The 21,878-nt window shown below is 40.5% G+C and overlaps 1 protein-coding gene across 1 annotated transcript; it reads right to left on the bottom strand.

Annotated features, from left to right (window-relative positions):
* Positions 1 to 145: 145 nt before the first annotated feature.
* On the bottom strand, positions 146 to 21,878 carry ZBTB43 (zinc finger and BTB domain containing 43). Its single transcript, XM_019728600.2, has 2 exons — positions 21,746 to 21,878; positions 146 to 5,608 (listed from the first exon to the last, which is right to left on the bottom strand). Exon 2 carries the CDS (start codon positions 5,583 to 5,585, stop codon positions 4,167 to 4,169), a length of 1,419 nt encoding a protein of 472 aa, XP_019584159.1. The 5' UTR covers positions 5,586 to 5,608; positions 21,746 to 21,878; the 3' UTR covers positions 146 to 4,166.

Raw genomic sequence — 21,878 nt, 5'->3', positions numbered from 1 at the left:
CAAAATGGTCACTCACTACCTATTTGATCCGATTATCTATTTGGCATTTGCTAGTAAAAGGCCACAATATACCTTTTATTCTCAGGTGGCAAAAGCCAGAATGAAAACAAAGACATGTGGTCATATGCCCAAAGTGAAAAAACTGTTACAAAGTTGACAGATAACATTTATTAAAACATGTCATACAAAAGGGCATGGTCTCTTCTATAAGAAGAAAATATTAAACAGTAACATTCAATTAAGTAAAACCATGCTGTACACTGAAGACAGCAATATATAAAGACAAAACTATTCAACTTTTGCAACACAGGCATAACATTTCACAAAATATCAATAAGATATGCACCTAGTGATAATCTGTTATCATCAAACGGTTTTGTGGTCTAAGAGTCACCTGACTTGCATAAATAAAGTAATGTTCTGGAAGAAACATTGGGAACCTCATAAAGGGAAAGAAGGCAGCAGCAACTGACAATGTGACACAGGCTTCAAGCAAAACTGAAAAAAAAAAAATCACATTTGCAAAATGTGTTCCAGCATCTTCCCATAGAGCACTATCAGTAGAAATCTGAAATAAGAAACAGGTACCTTTAAATATGTAAGTAGCAAAGAAAAAACCCAAACAAACCCTGGTTTCAATGAACAAAGTCAGTCACCCATGACTGCAACCTAAATCACAAAAGTAAGTGCGGTACAGACGGAGGCTGGGGGGGGGGGGGGGGGCGTAATATGTTGCTTGGTTTCCAGCATTCCTAAATTATCAGAGACCTTATGAAAGCACACACCTGGGTTCGGTGTGATGGCGTCCTCTCCACCCTCAGTGACCAGGGGGCTGCAGCAAATCCCCTTCCCTAGGGAGAGCACAGCTCTGCTGTTTCTGCTCTGCCTCAACTTCACTTCCCAGCAGCTTGGGGATATGCGAGACTAAGCAGCTTTCCCAAAGAGCTAGAAATCAGCTCAGGGTCAGTTTAGTTCGGCAAATGCCTACTAGAATGGAGGAGACCCTTTGGGGCAGGCTCTTTGAAAGTTGTGGCCAAAAGAAGGGACCGGAGGCAGGTGAGATGTGGAAACCGGAACCAGCAGGGCTGGGGCCAGAAAGGACCCCTGAGGGGAGCCCTCACCATGGAGGAAAGGCTATCGCACTCCGTCCCTAGTTACACAGTGACACCTGCTTTAACAAGTGGATTACTGTACTGCGTGTACCGAAAATTAAAGGCTTGGGGTAAGTATTAATATTAAATACCCTTGGCAGTGCCTTGAAGCCCTTTCCCACCGGGATTGGAGAAAAACCCCAGTTAAGACTCAAAGTAGAGGACAAATACCTTGGTTGTAGGCCACTGACGCGATCCCTGAAAGGCTGTTTGGAAAATGTTACCCCATAACTATCCAAACTTTGGAAGGATAAAGATTTTCTAAAGCTGTACTGAGGCTCAGGAGACAGACTATCTATCCAACCCAGGTGGGCAGGGAAAAACGGTAGCAATACAGTATGATCTGATCCTAAACAGCGGAGTTTATAAAAATTCACTTTTAATATCCAAACTAAGGCAAGCCCCATCTCCCATGTCTCTGAACATGGCTGCATTTCAGATGCCCAACCATCTCACAGGGTCGGATGACCCGATTAGCAACCCTAATTTTTACGGAAACCCCAACTCTCATGAAAAATGTAAAGCAGCAGATGTGAGGAACTTACACTTTAAATTCTACATCTAGTAGCTGATGTGCATATGAGGATTTCAGCAAAAGATATACCTCTCCTCACGTGAAATAAGTCACAGCACCACTGACTGCTTCCAAAACTGTCACCCAAGGGTGCCCACCTGTCCTGGCTGAACAAAAGCTTGTCATCATTACTTATGACAAGGGTGCTGGCTGATTTCAGCAAAACTGAAGGACCATGATTTTTCCTGAATATTTTCATTTCACCTCTCAGACTCGTCTCCCCAAACGTCCCAATGCTCACTTGAATGTCATCTTTAATGGGACACAGCATATCAAACCTTCCAAACAGGCAGAAAATGGTTTGCTAATCCCATGGAAGAGGGTGATCAAACAAAATGGCTCCACTGCCTCAGTACTGAAATTACTAGGAGCAATAAAACAGTTTCTCGTCACACATAATGGCCAGGATCACACCTAAAACCCAGCGGCTTCTGACATGAGAAAAAAGGAAAGGAGCCACCGAGCTTGATTGTACAGTCACCTCTATACACTTCTGTCAGGTACACAGAGAAGGGAGTGCTAACTGGTGAATTGTCAACACTAAGAGGATAATAATGTGGCAAAGAACCAAGAGGTAACATCTAGTTTCTAGGTTATAAAAAGCAATATATCTATATATATATATAGATATACATATATGTATGTGTATATATATATATGTATATGTATATATATCTATTTATAATAAAGTTTTAAATACAAAGTGCTTTTTTATATCGAGAATGATACAGTGTTCATGAATAGATCCCTGTTTTGTAATCTTGATTACAAGAGTTAACTGGTGAGTAAGTCCTTTCTCTCCCCTTTCCAGACAACATTCAGCAGGTAAACGCCTTGGTGGTAGGAGCTGAGGACCAGAGGCCATTGCCAGCAATGTCTATCACATTAGAGCAACACCAAACTTTTAAAACAAAATTTCGTCCCAAATCCAAGAAGTTATTTTTATTTTAAGGAAGAAAAGTTTCCACTCGGAGTAAGAGAGCAGTAAGTTTCGGGGAAAGTTGACACGAGAGTAGCACCCGTCCTACCCTGGGGTAACATCGGGTATCTTACACAGTCAAACATCCTGAGTATAAGCTTGCTTTTTACCTTCAAACATCTGACTGATTGGCAGAAAAGGTCTCAGAATAGCTGCTTATCTTGTTTTTGCTAGGGATGGCTATGAGGACTTGTACATTTATGCAGCTTTACCTGTCATTTGGGGGCATGAATCTGTAGACTACTTTCTAAAATGAGGACTCCTTTGCCCCTTTTAAAACACATGCCAGGACTTCTAAAGAACTGGTAGTATTAGCTCAGTGCCCTCCCCTGAAAGACTATCGCCCCCACCAGTGTATTTTCCAGACTCCTCTTTTCTTGGGCAGCTTTTTCCCCCCTCAAGTGTAACCTGCCACTCAAAAGTCTGCTATTCGGCAACTCACTCTGCCAGCTGGAGTGTCACTGCAGCACTCCAGTAATCCCTGAAGTTCACAGGTAACTCTCAGCTGTGACTTCTGGCTCCTGCTCACTAACTGTGGTCACTGACTGACCTCTTTGGGAAGCACCATAATCTAAGACAGCAAAACGGCTGCAGCAGCCAACGGTCCCGTGGTCAGTCCCAGCAGGCTAGACGTCTGCCAGCCGTAGAGCAGATCCCACTGTGGAGATGCTACAATGAAACCAAAAGGATTGGGGACAGCAAACCAATTAGGCATACCTATCTCTGGCACACTAGAGAATTATAATTAGGTGCAATTGTTCGAACTAAACGTTAATATTAAAATATAAAACTTTGCCTTATCAAGAGTCTGAAACACATTGTGACAGTGGCATCTTACAGAAATTGAAGCTTGTACCATAAGTTGTTTTATACTTAGAATGGCGCCCTCTTAGTATCTCCATAGTTTTAAGTAAAATACCCTTTAGAAAGAATGAAACCAGACAAGAGAGCTGTTAATCAATTTCGCATCCTAGGAATCACATTATTTGTAGCTTTTACAGAAGTAGCATTTCATTCATTGAAGCAGCTACCAAAACAAATCCACATTACCTAAGTATCTATAGTAAGAGCAAAATAAAATTCCAACGTGACCTTGTAATGAGCGCTCGAACGCTGCTGCCACCTTAAGTGGAACTGGTGGGCTAAACCCAGTCCCAAGTGCAGACCCCTCCTTCACCAGGTCTGCCTGCCTCCATCACCACAGGCCTCAAGGTTTACACTGCCAGCTGGCAGGTGCGTTAACTTACCCCTATTACCTACTCCAGGCCTGGACTGGAACATACAAATCTGACAAATTAGATTTTTTTAATTGGCCTACTTAGAACTGGTCTTTCAGAAATATCTTCCTTTTTTTTTTTAAGCTTCTCTCATAATAGCAAGTAGCACATATCATCTGTGCCCAGATTTGCATAATTACCATCGTTTATTTTTGTGCCTGCCACTCAAGGGCCAGCTCCTATTTTTAGTTAGCCTCAGCCGTATTCTGCTCAGCTGTATTCTGCTCAGCCTTTGCAGCTTCGTAAGACTTGGTACAAGAAGTCACATGCCTGTGGAAACTGTCCCTCCACATAAACCTCCTTGCACAGATGTTACACTCGTAGGGCTTTATGCCGGTGTGGATTTTCATGTGGCCCACGAGATGGTGCTTCATTTTGAATTTCTTGCCACAGACGCCACAGCCGTAAGGCCGGAGACCGAGGTGCATACTCATGTGGCGATCTCGCTGGCTCTTGTGCGTGAAACTCTTCCCACACTGACAAGGATACAGCTTGTCGGTGGCTGAGAATCCTAAGTGGGAAGCTTCTTCTTTAATCCCTGCTACCATTTCAATATTCTCGCTGTAGCCCGCTGCGAGGGCAGCCTCCTGTCTGTGTCCAAGGAGATTTCCATCCGACCGCTCCCCGGAAAACTCTTCCATGGAAGAGCCATAGAAATCCACCTGCTCGTCGTAGTTGCTTTCATCGGCCTGCTCGTCAAAGTCGGCTTCCCCTTTTTTCTCCCCGAGGTGAAAGTCCTCCTCCACTCCCGAGGGCTGGACGGCGTGCTCCGTCTGCACGGTGCTGATGGACTCGGTGACCTGGTGCTCGTCGTAAGCCGCGTGCACATCCACGCCCTCGCACGCCTGCTCGAAGCGCTCGGGCTTCACGTGGATCCAGCGTTTGTGGGCCATGATGCTGGGCTTGCTGTACAGAGGCCGGGTGTAGTGAAACTCGGCACTGTCGCTGGCCCCCTCCTCCCCGTCCTGGCTCGCCATTTCAGTGCTCAGCCGGTCATGCTCCGTGGACGAGTTGCTGGGAAGGTACTCGTGCTCGGTGAGCTGAGATGACAGCTCGTCTTTGGTGCTCTCCTCTTCATTCTCTCCATCTCTCAGTTCCTGGGATTTGGGGAAGTCAGCGTGGCCCCCTGAGCCCAGCTCAAAGCTCTCTACCAGGCCATTGTAATTACTGCTGCTTGGAGACTGGTGGTCACTGCTGTGATTTAGCTTCTGATAAAGGACTGTCGGGTTTCCCTCGAGAACCTCGGTGCATTTGTCCACCACATGCCACATCTGGAGGAAGCTGGCTGCTGTTAAGTAACTAACAATCTCGGGAGCAGGCATTACTAGACGTCCCGTGTAACTAGATAGGAGAATGTTCTCAAACACTCTCGGGTTCATCACATCAGGCAAGACAATCCTCCGGCTGTTTTTCAGGAGGACCTGGTCACAAAAGTAGGGCGAACTGGCAGCAAGCACAGCTTTGTGTGCCCGGAAAATGTGGCCCTGCACAACAATGGAGACATCGCATAGTTGTCCTTGCTGGCGCTGCTGGTTTAGTTTCTGCAGAATGGTGCTGGAAAAATCAGGAAATTCTACTCGAAAAGAGTTTGTTCCAGGCTCCATTTCATCACAAATCTTGTTCAGTGCTACAAGAGAAAGAAAAATTAGTACGAATTCCAGCCCAATTGATCACTAAGCAAACTGGGGCAGGTTCCACGGTCCTGTAACGTCCCCGTGTCTGCGGGCACTAGTGGGTGGGGCAAGGCTCGCAGGTGTGAGCTCGCCCAAAGCAGGAATCACCCACCACGCTTCACAGCATTAACTCTTGATTTTGCCTGTGTCTATGAATGAGAGAATAGAATCCAGAGAGATTAGATTTGCGAACCAAAGAAATCGCCCAAGTAAAACAAAGTGAACATTTCTAGTCAAAATAAACATGCATGAAAATGATATTATTTTTAAGAGGCCTCCGACTTCACCCAAACTTTCAAGTTGGGATGTGGAAGAAAGTGAGGATGGAACAAAGTGAGGCAGAAGGCTGAGGCAGGAGCGAACTCGGCCACTGCTAGGATCCAGCGAGGGAGCGAGGAGCAAGGGGGCTGTGCCAGAACAATCGTTTGGGTCCCTCAGCACCACAGGGGTGAACTCGCAGAGACCCCGAACAATGTGAGTTGCTCTAGATGCCATCAGAATTTTGGTCCTTTAGGAGCTTCTGATAATGTGAAACAAATGAAATGGCAAGGCCAGGTATTCCTTCTACATGGCGGTCTTCAAATTGTTTCAAAAGTTACAGACCAATGAGGATAGTAAATATCGTCTCTGTTACTGAATGAACTCAATCTGAAGACGAAGTTGTAAAAAAGGGATTAGTTGTGTTGTTATTGTCCATCTATTTTGTGGGGTAAATCAGGCATGAGGGACACTTTCTAACAAAGGCAATCAACAAGATGAACTTTATACGCGCTCCTGCTCTGTGTCCCATAATTCCATTGTAAATCCACACAAACCACAAAACCCAACAGGTTTACCAGGACTATTTGTCACCTGGCTCTTGTCTACATCAAAACACTTCTAAGTACCAGGTGTGAGACAGAAGAACCAGACAAGCCAAACAAAGATTGCAAGTCATCTTCGGGACAGGGAGAGCTGCCAAAGGAAGAAACTAATGTTTCTTGAGTCATTACTATATACCAGGGGCTGTACACCTTTTTTCACTCGATGTTTACAATGACTCTGCAAATGTAGGGATTGATATTCTCAAGTTCAGCTATTTCAATTAATTTACCAAAGGTTAAAATAAAAGCTATTTTTTTATTAAGTTGGAATTTGAATCTAGGTTTCTATTATTCTAAAGCCTATTTTTCCTAACACATCATTCTGCCTCATCTAAGACGACGCCAAAATACCAGATTAGTCATTAATAATTTCAAGAAAACTGAGTTTTTAGAATGAAGTATTAGTTTATGGTTTATACCTTACAACATTTTATCATAATTATAAAAAAAGACCAGGAAACAAACGAATTATTTGCAGTTTCTAAAAGTTAACCATGTAAATATATAGACTAGAGGTCTGTAAATTCTGAGAACTACATCTGGGTAAACAGATTATCTGCTAGAGCTCATCACTGTAGAATTTGCTTTTAGCTGTTTGAAAAACAATGGGAAGAGGGATTAATACACACATGTGAAAAAACTTACAGATGCTGCTGTAAAAACACGTCTCCACTATCTATTCCTAGTATGTTCCCCCCAAAGTAAATCACCATTAACAACATCCAGTATATTTTTCTAGACACATCTCTTTGCATATAGCAGAATAAATCCTATATATCCTTTAAGAGTTCCTACCTAAATAGGTTCATTAACAGCATTTTATTCTGCGCTTAGCTTTTGTCACTTAATGTATGCAGATCTTCCGACATGCTATAGACTGATTTCTTTTCCCTCCCAAAAACTCATGTTGAAACCTATTCACCCAATGTGACTGAGAGGTGGGGCCTTTGGGAGGTATTGAGGTCATGAGGGCAGAGCCCTTATAAATGGGACACCTCATAAAAGAGACACCGGAGAATTCCCTGTGTCGAAAAGACAGCTATCAATGAGCAGTGCCCCTCACCAGACAATGAACCTGCCAGCACCTTGACCTTGGACTTCCCAGCCTCCAGAACTGGGAGGAATAAATTTCTGTTTATAAGCCACCCAGTCTATAGAATTTTGTTATAGTAGCTCAAATGGACTAAGACACCACATTAGTACAAAAGAACTAGCTCATTCTGTTTAATGGCTGTACAACTTCCTGCAGTACGGGGTCATCAGAATTTAAGCAGTTTTCTTTTTACAGAATTTTAATTGTCCAGGTTTTTGAAATTATGGACGTCTGCTGTGCACAACAATCTTGGCAAATCTTTGGAAATACCTACATGTTAATCTCTCCTGGGGGAATTACTGGAAATATCTGTAGGTTAATCTCTACCAGGGGAATTACTGGGTCAAAGGGCTGTGCATTTGGCATTCTGATATAGATTACCTAACTACTTCCTAGAAAGGTTGCAGCAAGTCACACTCCTACCTACAGTGACGACACCGTCTACTCCCCCACATTCTCACCAACACTGGATATTATCAAATAGGAAAAAAAGGTTGGCAAAACTCTAAAGTGAATAACCAATGATTCAACTGTTGTTTTCATCAATATTTCTTTAATTATGAATGAGATCCTCTTTTCTCATGTTTACTGGTCATTTGTTTTTCCTATAAATTATCAGTCATCCTTTGCTCAAATAAATTGGGTAATTCATCTTATTGATTTGTAGTTTGTTTGTAAATTCAGGAAATTAACTTTCAATTTATGTAAATTACTCAATCTTTGCTTTTATGGCTCCAGGGCTTTGTGTTAGACATAGAAACACACTCACAACTCCGAGGTTATTTTTAAAAAGTAACAAGAATTATTTAGGTTTTTTCCTGGTACTTTTTTTTAAAAAAAGCATTTAAACCTTTAACATACAAAGAGTTTATTTTGTCGTAAGGAATAAGACTGGGACCCAGCCCTTTCCCCTCCAAAACGGCTAGACTAGTTTTCCAACACTGTTAACTGAATATCCATTTTTTCCTCAAGATTTCAAATATCTATTGTGGAATTTTAAATGACTGACAATAAGACTTACAAAGTTCTACAAAAATAAATGCCGTGAGATTACAGAAAACGGTGAAGTAGGAAGCTCTAGAGGTTAGTCCCTCCACCAGAACAAACAGTAAGTTAATAAAATGATCAGAATCAACTATTTTGGAACTCTGGAATCCGATCAGACACTACAGAAACCAAAGCAATGCTTGATGAAGGAAGAGGCTGCTGGAAGTTGCTGAGAGAGCAGGGTGCCCAAACCAGCCTCCATCTCCATTCCTCAGCCCTGCCACAGCCCGTGGGACATTGGCCCACGTTCCTGCAGTGGCTTGCTGATATCAGGGTGGACAAGGAGCATGTCCTCCAAAAACAGGGCTTTGCATCCTGGCCAAGCTGGCAGACCCACAGCATTGTTTTGCCCCCTTCAGGTTGCAATGGCTTCCCCAGTAGCATCTATCGTAAGATTTTAAAAGACAAACACATTTTCCCCTGTGCCCCTGGTCAAGGCATTTAAGGACATCTCTGTGAGGTCATAGGCTGACCTCACAGATAATGCAACAGAAACTTGTGACTACATACAACAAGGAATACTACTGAGTTTGCAAAATAGTTTGGAAAAATCACCATACAAATAGGCAAATGTAGCCATCAACAAGTAAGAAAGAAATCTCCCAGGAGGGGAAGAATCTGATTTTAAAAGTTACCATATTAGCATACTCAAAATGTTCCAGTTCTCAACCAAAATTACAAAGTATAAAAAGGAAAAAACTGTGTATGGGTGGGGGGGAGGGAGAAAGAATTAGACAGAAACCATCCCTGAGGAATTAGACATTGATATTACTAGTCAAAAATGTTAAATCAACTGTCTTCTATATGCTCAAATTGCTAAAAACATACAAACAAAACCCACCCTTATGTGACACAGAACTAAAGGAAATCAGGAGAACAATGTCGACAAAGAGTTATAAATTATAAAAAGGAACCAAGTAGAAATTCTGGAGCTAAGAAGTGTAATAGCTGTGTTGGGGGCTGACCTGCACCCCCCCCCCCCATTCACATGTTGAAGCCCTTTACCTCTATACACCCCAGGGCCCCAGAATGTGACTGCATCTGGGTCTGAGGCCTTTAAAGAGGTAATTAAGTTAAAATGGGGCTTAGGATGGGCCCTAATCTAATCTGACTGGTGATTTTGTAAGAAATGAAATTTGGACACACCAAGAGACGTCAGAGGTGTGTGCAATGTGAAGACACAGTGAAAAAGTGGCCATCTGCAAGCCAAGGAGAAATTCTCAAGAGAAACCAAATCTTCCACAACATCACGATCTGACTTTTAGCCTCTAGAATTGTGGGGGGAAAAAAGGAAAAAGAGTCTGTTATTTAAGTCACCTAGCCCGTGGCAGACCTAGGAAACAAATACAAGTCGAAATTAAAAATTCACAAAAGGAGTTCAATGGTGGATTTAAAGCAGGCAGAAGGAAAAAAAAAAATCAGCAAACTCAAAGATAAAGCAACTAAAATGATCCAGTCTGAGGAGTAGAAAGAAGGATGAAAGAAAAATGAACACAATCTGAGGTACCTGTGGGACAAGATACCATCAAATGTACCAATATGCACACCATAGGAGTCTCAGAAGAAAGAAAGAACAGAAAAGGTATTAAAAAAAATAATGGGGGGCGGGCAGATAGCTCAGTTGGTTAGAGCACGAGCTCTGAACAACAGGGTTGCCGGTTTGATTCCCACATGGGCTAGTGAGACGCACCCTCCACAATTAGATTGAAGACAATGAGCTGGGCTGCCAGTGGGGCAGCTGGATGGTTCAGCTGGTTAGAGCACGAGCTCTTAACAAGGTTGCTGGTTCAATTCCCACATGGGATGGTGGGCTGCACCCCCTGCAACTAAAGATTGAAAATGGTGACTGGACTTGGAGCTGAGCTGCGCCCTCCACAACTAGATTGAAGGACGATTGATGGGTCCTGGAAAAGCACATGTACCCCAATATTCCCCAATAAAAAATAATTATTTAATTAATTTAATTTAAAAAATTAAAAAGAAGAAAAGAAATAATGGCTGAAAACTTCCCAAATTTAACAAAAGATACACCTACATATCCAAGAAGCTCAATAAACTCCAAGCAGGAGAAAGTTAAAGAGATTGACATGAGACATATTATATAAGTCACGTAGAAAGCCAAAAACAAGGAAGAATCTTGAAAACACAAGAAAAGCAACTCGTCACATAAAAGATTAACAGCCAATTTCTCATTAGAAACCATGGAGGCCAGAAGGCAGTGGTATGACATACGAGGTGTGATCAAACCATATGGTGAGTACTTAAATTAAAAAAAATTTATTACAGTAAAGACACATTTCCATTAATCCCCCCGCTTCCACCCCCCGCTTTGAACAAATTTATCCCATCGTTCTTGCCACTTTCTGAAGCAGTTCTGGAAGTCTTCTTTCATGAGTGTCTTTAGTTGTGCTGTCATGGCTGCCTCGATATCCTGAATTGATTCAAAATGTTTACCTTTCATGGTCATTTTGACTTTGAGGACGAGCCAGAAGTCGCATGGTGCCAGATCTGGTGAATAAGGTGGATGAGGACACACCGTAATGTTTTTATTTGACAGAAACTGCCATATACCAGAAGCGAAGTGTGACACAGAGCGTTGTCATGATGGAGGATGATTTACAGCACACTTTAAAACACACCTTCTGTCAACGGTAGCTCACACCCGACTGACTGTACCAAACAAGTTGAAACTTGTCACACACTGTTATTAAGGTTCGATGTGCCACTTCCCGTATTGAAGACCCCTGCCTTTCTGTTGGATGGCACTCGGCAGCAGCATTCACCGTATTTTGTGATCACAATGGAAAGGCTCTGTGTCACACATCGCTTCTGGTACAGCAATTTCTGCCAAATAAAAACATTACGGTGTGTCCTCATCCACCTTATTCACTGGATCTGGCACCGTGCGGCTCTGGCTCTTCCCCAAAGTCAAAATGACCATGGAAGGTAAACGTTGTGAATCGATTCAGGACATCGAGGCAGCCACAACAGTGCAACTAAAGACACTCACGAAAGAGGACTTCCAGAACTGCTTCAGAAAGTGGCAAGAACAATGGGACAAAGTGTGTTCTAAGCAAGGGAGATTATTTTGAGGGGGATTAATGGCAATGTGTCTTTTACTGTAATAATTTATTTTATTTAAACAGTCACCATATTTTTTTATCACACGTCATATTTAAAATGCAAGAAGAAAAATCTGTCAACCAAGAAGTCTATATCTGGCAAAGAATGAGGAGAAATTAAGATATTCCTAGATAAACAAAAGCTAATGGTGTCATTCATTATCAATAGATCTCATCTATAAGAAATGATAAAGGGGTCCTTCTGAGATAAAAAAACACTAGATAGTAATTCAAAGCCATATGAAGGTATAAAGACTAGTGATAAAGGTAACAACATAGGTACGCATAAATATAGAAGCTGATATTATTACACTTTTGGTTTATGACTCTTTTCCTATTTGACTTAAAAGGCAAATGCATAAAGCAATCATTATAAATCTATGTTAATAGGCACACAGGTATTAAGATGTAATCTGTGACAACGATATAAAAGGAGAAGGACAGAGGTGTATAGGAGCAGAGTATTTGTATACTACTGAAACTAAGCTTGAACTAGTCAAACTAGGTTGTTACAAGTTTACAGTGTTAATTGTAAACCTCACAGTAACTACTAGGAAAATAACTAAAAATATATACATGCAAAGGAAAGAAGGAAATCAAAATGGAATGTCAAAAAAAAAATTTTTTTTAAAGGTAGTAAATGGAGGAATTGAGGAACAAAAACATACAAGATATACAGAAAACAAATAGCTAAATGGTAGCAGTAAATCCTTCCTCCAATTAAAAGACAGAGATTGGCAAAATCTTATTTATATGTTGTCTATAAGAGATTCACTTCAGATACAAAGGCACAAAGAGGTTGAAAGTCAATTGATGAAAAAGATACTCCATGTAAAGAGTAACCAAGAGAGCGAGTGGGTGGCTATATTATTATAAGACAAAGCAGATTAAAGAACATTATATTGACAAAAGGTTCAATCTATCCAGAAGATATATCAATTATATATATATGTATATACATAGCAATAGAAATATAATGAAGCAAAATATATGAAGCAAAAATGGACGGAATTGAAGAGAGGGACAGATTTACTGGTGGAGACTTCAATACCTCACTGTCAAGAACGGATAGAAAAACCAGACAGAAGATCTACAAGGAAATAGATCTCAAACATTATAAATCAGTTATACCTAAAAGACACACAAAAAAGAATGAAGTTCTGATATATGCTACATGAACATTGAAATTATGCTAAAAATAAAACATCATGCTAAGCATTAAGTTAAATAAGCTAGACACAAAAGTACAAATGTTGTATAAATCCACATATCTGAAGTACCTAGAACAGGCAAATTCATAGAGACAGAAAGTAGATTGGAGGTCACCACGGGCTCAGGGGAGTTATTGCTTAATGAGGAGAGTGTGTCTGTTTGGGATGATGAAGAACTTTGGGAAATAGTGGTGCTGTTGCACAATACTGCAAGTGTAGTTAATGCCACTGAATCGTATACTTGAAAATGGTTAAAATGGCAAATTGAATGATACATGCTTTTACCACACATTAAAAAACTACTGGAAATAAGGCATGTAACCTTAACTGTGTCAAGGTGGCAACAGTACTTTCAATTTAACAAGTATCTGACCTCTGCCCTTAATTTTGGGTGAGTGTGGCATTTCTACCTATTCCCTGATCTTAGTAATATGCAAAACCTGAACTTCTACAGGTTTTCCTGCTATATAAGCAACATTTACAAACTTACAGGCAGTTGTGATATATATTAACAGTATAGTTGCTGTTTTGTTTAAAAGACTTTCATAGAAGTAATGAATTAACTCACGAAAAACAACAACATAAAACACTCTATGTAAGGTACTGTGGGGGATTTCTAAGATGATCAAGGAATTTCACGGCCCAGAGTTTATAATCTGGCAGGGGAGATAAACCACATGCGCACAATCCTGTTACTCAAGGCAAAGGCTGATAAAAGGCACAAAAGAATTACAAACCCAGGAGGAATTCAGAAGAGGAAACCTAGTGTACCCGAGTTATGTATCTTGTCACTATAAAGTTTGGTGTCACCAGGGTAAGAGGAAGACGTGAGGGCAGCATATAATTGTTCCCATTTACCACATCCCAACAACTGCGCCCCCAAAAAATCTAAAAAATATGGAAACATTGGCTTGAGTCCTGGAAAATAGGGGTTCAAGTTATCTATATTTAATTAAGGATATAGCAGAGATGGGGCCAGACTGCAGGGAGACCTTGCCCTTGCAACTGCACCTGCTAACAGGCAATCCTAGGATGGATACCGTGTTTCCCCGAAAATAAGACCCAGCCGGACAATCAGCTCTAATGCGTCTTTTGGAGCAAAAATTAATATAAGACCGGGTATTCTATTGTATTACGTTATATTATATTATATTATATTATATTATATTATATTATACCCGGTCTTATTTTACTATAAGTAAACCGAGTCTTATATTAATTTTTGCTCCAAAAGACGCTTTAGAGCTGATTGTCCACCTAGGTCTTATTTTCAGGGAAACGCGATAATAGCAGCAATCATGACAGAGAACAACTAACACCAGCTCACTTGGAAGATCCATAGCTAAAAGGCCAGGGCGGACCACGGGACAGGTCCTGCAGATTGGCAAAATTCAGAGGTGGCTGCACTGGGATACCAAAGGTTGCCTCAGCAAAGATTTTTTTTTAGAAACTTGACATGAGAGGGTGGGGCTCAGTAATAGCGCCAGGAAGGAGGCAAAGGTATCACCCATCGTTTGCCAGCTGGGACAGAGAGACTCGAGGAGGTCCCTCTGGTCATCGCAATTTCACCAACAGAGAAGAAAGTGCACAGAGCTCAAGCTCCCCTGAAAGTACCTAAGACCCAGCCTCTGGACTCAGCCATTCCACTCAAGCTACAACCTGGTATTAATATGGTTCAGCCTGTCCTCCAGCAAAAGAGCAAAGAGTTGATTCTACCAGTATTCCGGTATATGATGAAGGACCAAAACCAATCCACCCACAAAGGGAGAAAATTTCAGAATATTTCCCTCTAAAAAATTAATAAACAGTAAGTAAGTGGGATCTGTAAGTAGATCCTACAATAACAAAAAAGAAGGAAATACTAAGGGATAAACAGAGTACAGTTTAGATAGCATTTTTAAACTAAAGTTTTCCACCAACTTACGAAAACATGGTCTCTATGAATGAAGTATAAAAAAGATGAGACAGAATAACCGAATGATATGTAAATTTTGAAAAAAAGCTGACTGAATTACAGACGTAAGGACACTAATAGAGCAGAAATTTTAACAGGCAGTAAGAAGCAGAATTGCAACTGCAGAAAATGGAATCAATGATGTGGAAGGCACTTTGGGGAACTTCAATCAAAATGCAGGAGGAGGATAAACTATAAACACAGCAAGAGAAAAGATAATAGAACAAGAGATCAGAGACTAGAGATCCAACGTATGGCTAATTAGTGTCCTTGAGAGAAAGAACAAAACAAATGAAGTAGAAGGAATAATCAAATAAAATATTTAATAGAAGAAAACTTCTCTTGAGTGGAAAACCTCAAGCATTCACAAGAGTCTTGTAGTGGGGACAAATTAGCCCCAGACAAAAGGCAATTCTGTTCCTGCTAAATACAGAAAGCTTAATAACAAGCCTCAAAAGGATCAAACTATTTTCAGTAACTTAATTGTGTTCCAGAACAAAGCTTGAGAATATTTGCAGAATATAAAAATATCCAGAACCCAGCAAGGTAAAATTCATGTCTGGCACCCAGTAAAAAAACAAAAAATAAAACAAAAAAAAAAAACACCAGGCATGCCAAGGAGCCTGAAAATATAACCCATAATAAAGAGAGAAAAAAAATCAAGTAATAGAAACAGACCCAGAATGACAGATTTATACAATTGGTAGAAAATTCTATATTCCATATGTTCAAGAAAATAGAGGAAAATTAAGCACATTAGGTAAACAGGGAAGCTGTAAAAAAGACCCAGGTGGAATTCCTATGGTTAAAACAAAACAAAACAAACACTGGATGGGAGTATCAACAGAATTAACACTGCAGAAGAAAAGATTAGTGAACTTGAAAGCATAGTAATAGAAACAACCTAAAATAAAACACAGAGAGAAAAATAAAAGAGAAGGGGGAACAGAGTATCAGTGAGCTGTGGGACAACTTCAAGGTGTCTGATTGGAGTTCCTGAAGGAGGGGAGCGAAAGGGGCCAAAATTTATTTGAAGAAGCAACAGCCAAAATCTTTCCAAATTTGATGAACATGATAAACCCACAGATACCGTACAAGCAGCTCAACAAAGCCCAGACACAAGAAACATGAAGAAAACACCAAGGTATATCATAATCAACTCATTTAAAACCAGCAATGAAGAAAAATCTTAAAAGCAGCCAGAAAAAAAAAAAAGACCCACTGTGTATAGAAGACCAAAGATAAGAAAGGCTGCAAACTTCTTGTAAGAAACAATACCAACCAAGAGAAAGGAGACAATGAAAGACATAAAACATCATTAAAGTACTAAAAGAAAAAACTGTCAACCTAGAGTTCTGTACGCAACCAAATAACTTTCAAAATGAAGGCAAAATACTTCAGAATTAATCACAAAAAAAGGTCAAGTGTAAACAAACAAACAAACAAAAAACCCCACAGAAAACAAACAGGTACATGAAAACAAAAATAAGTCAGGCAACCATATTTCATATCAAAGTAAAATTCAATGTAAAAAGCATCAAATGGTATGCAAGTTTATTGTTAATTGATGAATTTATAGCTCACAATGAGGGTTACCTTGTGAACTTTTATCTGTAAATGTAGTATAGTCTTCAAAAAACAACAGTGACAAAACAACAGTGACAACAGTGTTTAATCCTTAATAAATCAAGCAGACAAAGGACTAATTAGGATCTAGAGGTTTACATTGGTATCATTAATAAGGCTAATTTAACTGAAACATACAATCTCTGTAACCCTACAAATAATCCACCTCCTTTTTCAATTTCCACAGGAGATTTACAAAAATGAGCATGTAAGTGACCACATCAATAAATTCCCCAAAACAGAAATGCAGACATAGAGTCCATCTGATTACATGTGATTATACAATGTAATAAATCTAGAAAATTAAAAGCGCAAAATTTTAAAAACCATTAAATTAAGTAGTCTTAATTCCTAAAACAATGAAGAAATTAAAACTGAAATGTCAAATTCACAAAATTAGGAATAAGAAATGGAATATAATCACATTATAGAAACTTATTAAAATAGAAGATAATTCCACACTAATAAATTTTAAAGTTTCATTAATAAAAAGTATTATAGAAAAATGTAAGTGATCAGAATTGGCCTGAAAGAAAAAAAACCTGAGCAGATTAATAACTGCAAAGAAATTACAAAACATATGCAAATGATTTTCAAAAGCACACCAGGCCTTTTGGGGAAAATTCAGTAAAACAAATTTTATGGGAAAATTCGGTAAAACAAATTAATTCCTATGCTACATAAACTGTTTCAGAGGAGAAGAAAGGGGCAAGGGAATAAGGGTAAGAGAAAACTTGCTAATTATTTTTATATAAAATCCTGGTATCAAAACAAAACAACAAAGAAACTATAAGCCTATCTCATTTAGTAACATAGAAAGAAAAATTACAAATCATATGGCATTCTGGTCTGTTTAATCTCTTGTGGGTTGTGAACATGACATATTGAAGAATAAATTGAATTACTGGTCCCATCACACTTAGGGTAAGAACTTAAGACTATGATAAAATTACCACCAAAAAGCCATCTCACAAACTCTCCCTCAGCTCTTTCATTCAAGACCATGCCTGGTGGTGACACAAACATAATTACCTGTGTGTCTTTCTGCAAGTCACAGGGAGTGATGGGAGATAAACCTGGAAAGGATGGGAGGTGACACAGACATCATTACCTGTCTTTCTACAAGTCACAGGGCGTGATGGGAGATAAACCTGGAAAGGATGACGGGACTACCCTGCCAAAGGCTGAGTCTGAGCTTCACATGTGGGCACTGGGGATCAGCACTGAAAATTTCGGAGTGACATGTGAAATATGTCCAGGAAGGACAATCTGTTGATGGATTTAAAGAAGGAGCAGTTCTCAAGTACAGGCTACGTACAAGATTTCAGCAAATACAGTCTAGGTTTGACGGCAATGAAAGTACCAGTGAATATGGAAAACGGAGGTAGAATGGATGGGACTGACTCAATCAGTAGGCAGGCAGACTGAAGAGCAGTGAAAGGTAAAAATAATACCGTCAAGAAAGTAAAAAGATAACCTACAACAGGGGGGAAAACATATGCAAATCATATCACTTTTAATTTTTGAATAATTTTAGATTTATAGAAAAGATGCAAAAGAATGCTGCGATTTCCCATATGCCCCTCACCCAGTTTCTTCTAATATTAATATCTTACATTACCATGGTACATTTGTCAAAAATAGAAAACCAACATCATTTCAGTTTTAATGGTCAATGCCTATGTAATTTTGCAGAATTAAATATCTTTTGGAAAAGTGTTTTCGGTCTCTAGACCATGGTCAATCAGCACTCCTAAGTGGAACACTCTAGCCAAACAAAGAACTTAGTAAAACCTGTTTTAGGATTTCTAAAAAACAAGCTACCTATGTTATGAATCTCCCTTTACCTATTTCCCTTTAATTTGGAACCATAGCTGAGTGTTTTACCTAAAACTTCAGAGATTAAAAAAAGAAAGTATGATGTACCCCTATGTTTATTGAAGTATTATTTACAATAGCCAAGATATGAAGCAACCCAGGTGTCCATCAATAGATAAATGGATGGACACACAGACACACACACACACACACACACACACACACACACACAGGAATATTATTCAGCAATAAAAAAATGAAATCTTGCCATTTATAACAACATGGATGGACCTAGAAGGTATTACACTAAGTGAAGACAAAGACAAACACCGTATAATTTCACTTGTATGTGGAATCTAAACAAAACAAAACAAATGAACAAACAAAACAAAACTAGACTCATAGAAACAGAGAACAAACTGATAATTGCCAGAGAAGAGAGACGTGGGGGGATGGGTAAAGAAAGTAAAGGGGAATAAGATGTACAAACTTCCAGTTATAAAATAAATCAACCATAAATATGCAGGGTACAGCACAGGGAATATAGTCAATAATATTGTGACAACTGCACAGTGACAGATGGTGACTAGACTTACTGTGGTGATCACATCATAAGATACATAAATGTCGAATCACTATGTTGTATACCTGAAACTAATATAATATTGTATGCCAACTATAATGAAATTTTTTTAAAAAAGAAGGTATGGCTCTAGCCACTAACGCCCCACTTATCAGTCATCCTGCCATTACATTACAGTAAAGCCAAAGAAATGTTTTTAACTGCACCCTCTCTCATATTCATTAGAATTCAGGATAAGAAGCTCAAATCAAGGAGGCAAAAAGGCACTTGTTTCACGAAAATTATTAACTATATACCAACAAGTTTTTTTCCCCTCAATATGTTACAAATAAGACACAAATCTTTCTATTCTTATTGTAGATATAAGTAAGGTAAAAAGGAAAAATTCATGAAAAATATATATAGAACATATTCAATGGATTTTAGGAGGAGCATTTTTTTCACATTTTTAAGTTTCTGCAATGAGGATGTGATGGCCTGGTAGACACTGTAATACTTGTCACTGCCTGAGAGAGTGACAGAGCATTCCTGAGCGCCTCATCAATGTTTTAGATGGCACAAAGGACGACACTGTGGAAAAGCATGGACACAGCTCTGAACTGAAAGTATTCAAACGAGAAAGAATGTTAAGAAGTTTACTGAACACTTTAAACAATTTATTCCACTTATTTTTTCTTTTTATATATGCACTAGAATGATATTTAGAATGTCTAAATAAGTCTAAACATTTTTTCAAAAAGAATTTTTAAAAGCCTAATGATAAGAAAGCATATGGCATAGCTTAATTAGCCGTGTTTTCCTTTGGTGGCACATAAAATAATCGATGGTATCTAGGGACTCAACACAGTAGCAGTTTAGCAGCTAGTGTTTCCCCGAAAATAAGACCTAACCGGGCCATCTGCTCTAATGCATCTTTTGGAGTAAAAATTAATGTAAGATCCGGTCTTATATTAATTATTAATATATTATATTTAATATAATATAATACCGGGTCTTATATATGACCTGGTCTTACATTAATTTTTGTTCCAAAAGACGCATTAGAGCTGATGGTCCGGCTAGGACTTATTTTCGGGGAAACATGGTACATCTTATAAGAAAGCTTGATAAACTACAGGCAATCTGATAAGCTTAAATAAGAGAACACAAACAAGGGCCTCACCCGTGAGAACACATAAGAAATAACATAATTTTGCATTATTTTAATAAAAAAGACTATTTTCCCAACCCCATGAGTTTTCTTCATGTGAAAAGTAAAATCTTCCTTCAAAGAGCTTGTTAGTTCCAGGTGTCTCCAATGAGAGATTTTTTTTCTTTTGTGGTACTGTGGTAAAATATACTTCACCTAAAATTTACCACTTTAACCATTTTGAACTGTACTCTTAGTGGCAATTAAGTACATTCACCATGATATGCAACCGTCACCACTGACCATTTCCAGAATTTTTTCATCATCCCAAATGACAACTCTGTATCCATTAAATAATTTCTCTCCATTCCCTCCTCTCCCAATACCTGGTAAACTATATTCTACTTTTTAGATACTGTGAATAAGCTTACTCAAACAATATTTGTTCCTTTGCATCTGCTTTATTTCTCCAGTGAGTACTTTTGTAAAGCAAGTAACGAACCCCAAAGTATTGTTTCTTGTAATTTAATTGTACATCCTGACAATTTCTGAACTAAGTATACAGTTCTCCCAGAAATTCTGCTCCTGTTCCATGAGCCCCAAGGGCAGAGAATCTCCGACTGACCCTTCCTTAGCCTGTAGTTAGGCCTGATGAAGCAGGCTGTTGAGAGCCCTGGAGGCCACCCTGGGCTATGGCGCAAAGCGAAGAAGGCTGCTCTGCAGGCCTGAGAAACCGTGGATCAGGAAAGACAAGGATTCATCAAGTCACTTTGGCTCTGAGCTGGCCTCGCGTTTGCCTGCCAGGAGATCCTGCACCCTAACGCTTAGGTTGGGCAGACACCTGTCAGCGCTCAGGCCAGACTGCAGTCTAGTCACTGTCAACAGCGCAGGAAGCTTCACGGGTCATGAGTCACCTTCCATGGCTCAGAGGTCCGAGCAGGCCTGCCCCGCCCCGCCCCGCCAAACCCAGTTGGAGAGGCAGAAACAAGAGAGAAAGGCAGAGAAAAGGCAGAGAGAGAGAGAAACTCAGATGGCCAACGAATGAGAGTAAGGCGTGAGAGGGAAACAGAGGGTCGAGCCCAGAGGCAAGGTGGGGACAGAAATAAAGATACTCACAGATGGGCTCCAGAGAAACAGAGTGGAGGCAACTACAAAGTTGACAGGGCCGGGTTGAGAGGCAAAAAGGGCAGGTGACAACAGGTGACAACAGACAGCAACACACGTGAAACACAGAGATAAATAGAAATATCCGCGAAATCCGGGCGCAGTTGGTTCTCCCTGTCTGGGCTCGAACCCGAGGCAGCCAAGCCGCGCCCACCCGGCGCCCGTGAAAGGCCGGCGGACGGACGGGGGCTGATCTCTAAGCGCTCAGGTCCGCCGAGGTCCGCCACCGCGGGGTGACCTTGGGCGAGACGCTGCCTCGGGGACGTTTGTGTCGCGTTATGCGCGCCGGGATGGCTGGAGACCGCAAAGGTGGGACCCGGGGCACCGGGACTCCAACCGCCTGCGCGCTGCCTAAGCATCCCGGTCGGCGGAAGAGGCCTGGCAGGACCGGCGGCGCGCGCCGGGACCTCAGAGAAGCCCTTAAACCTCTCCGGCTGCCCTCCCTGTCCCCTCGCTGCCCGTTGTCCCGACTCTGCCGTACCTGCCAAGGGCTCGGCGCTCACACAGCCGGCCCGGGACACTTTCCGCCACCCGCACCAGCCCCGTGTAAGCCGTCGCCGCCGCGAGCGCCTCAGCCTGCACCTCCCGCCCCCGGAAACGCTTCCCGATCCCGT

The sequence above is a fragment of the Rhinolophus sinicus genome, linkage group LG04 (genome assembly GCF_036562045.2).
Source record: "Rhinolophus sinicus isolate RSC01 linkage group LG04, ASM3656204v1, whole genome shotgun sequence".
Taxonomy (NCBI): domain Eukaryota; kingdom Metazoa; phylum Chordata; class Mammalia; order Chiroptera; family Rhinolophidae; genus Rhinolophus; species Rhinolophus sinicus.
This window is presented reverse-complemented; position numbering and strand designations above follow the sequence as displayed.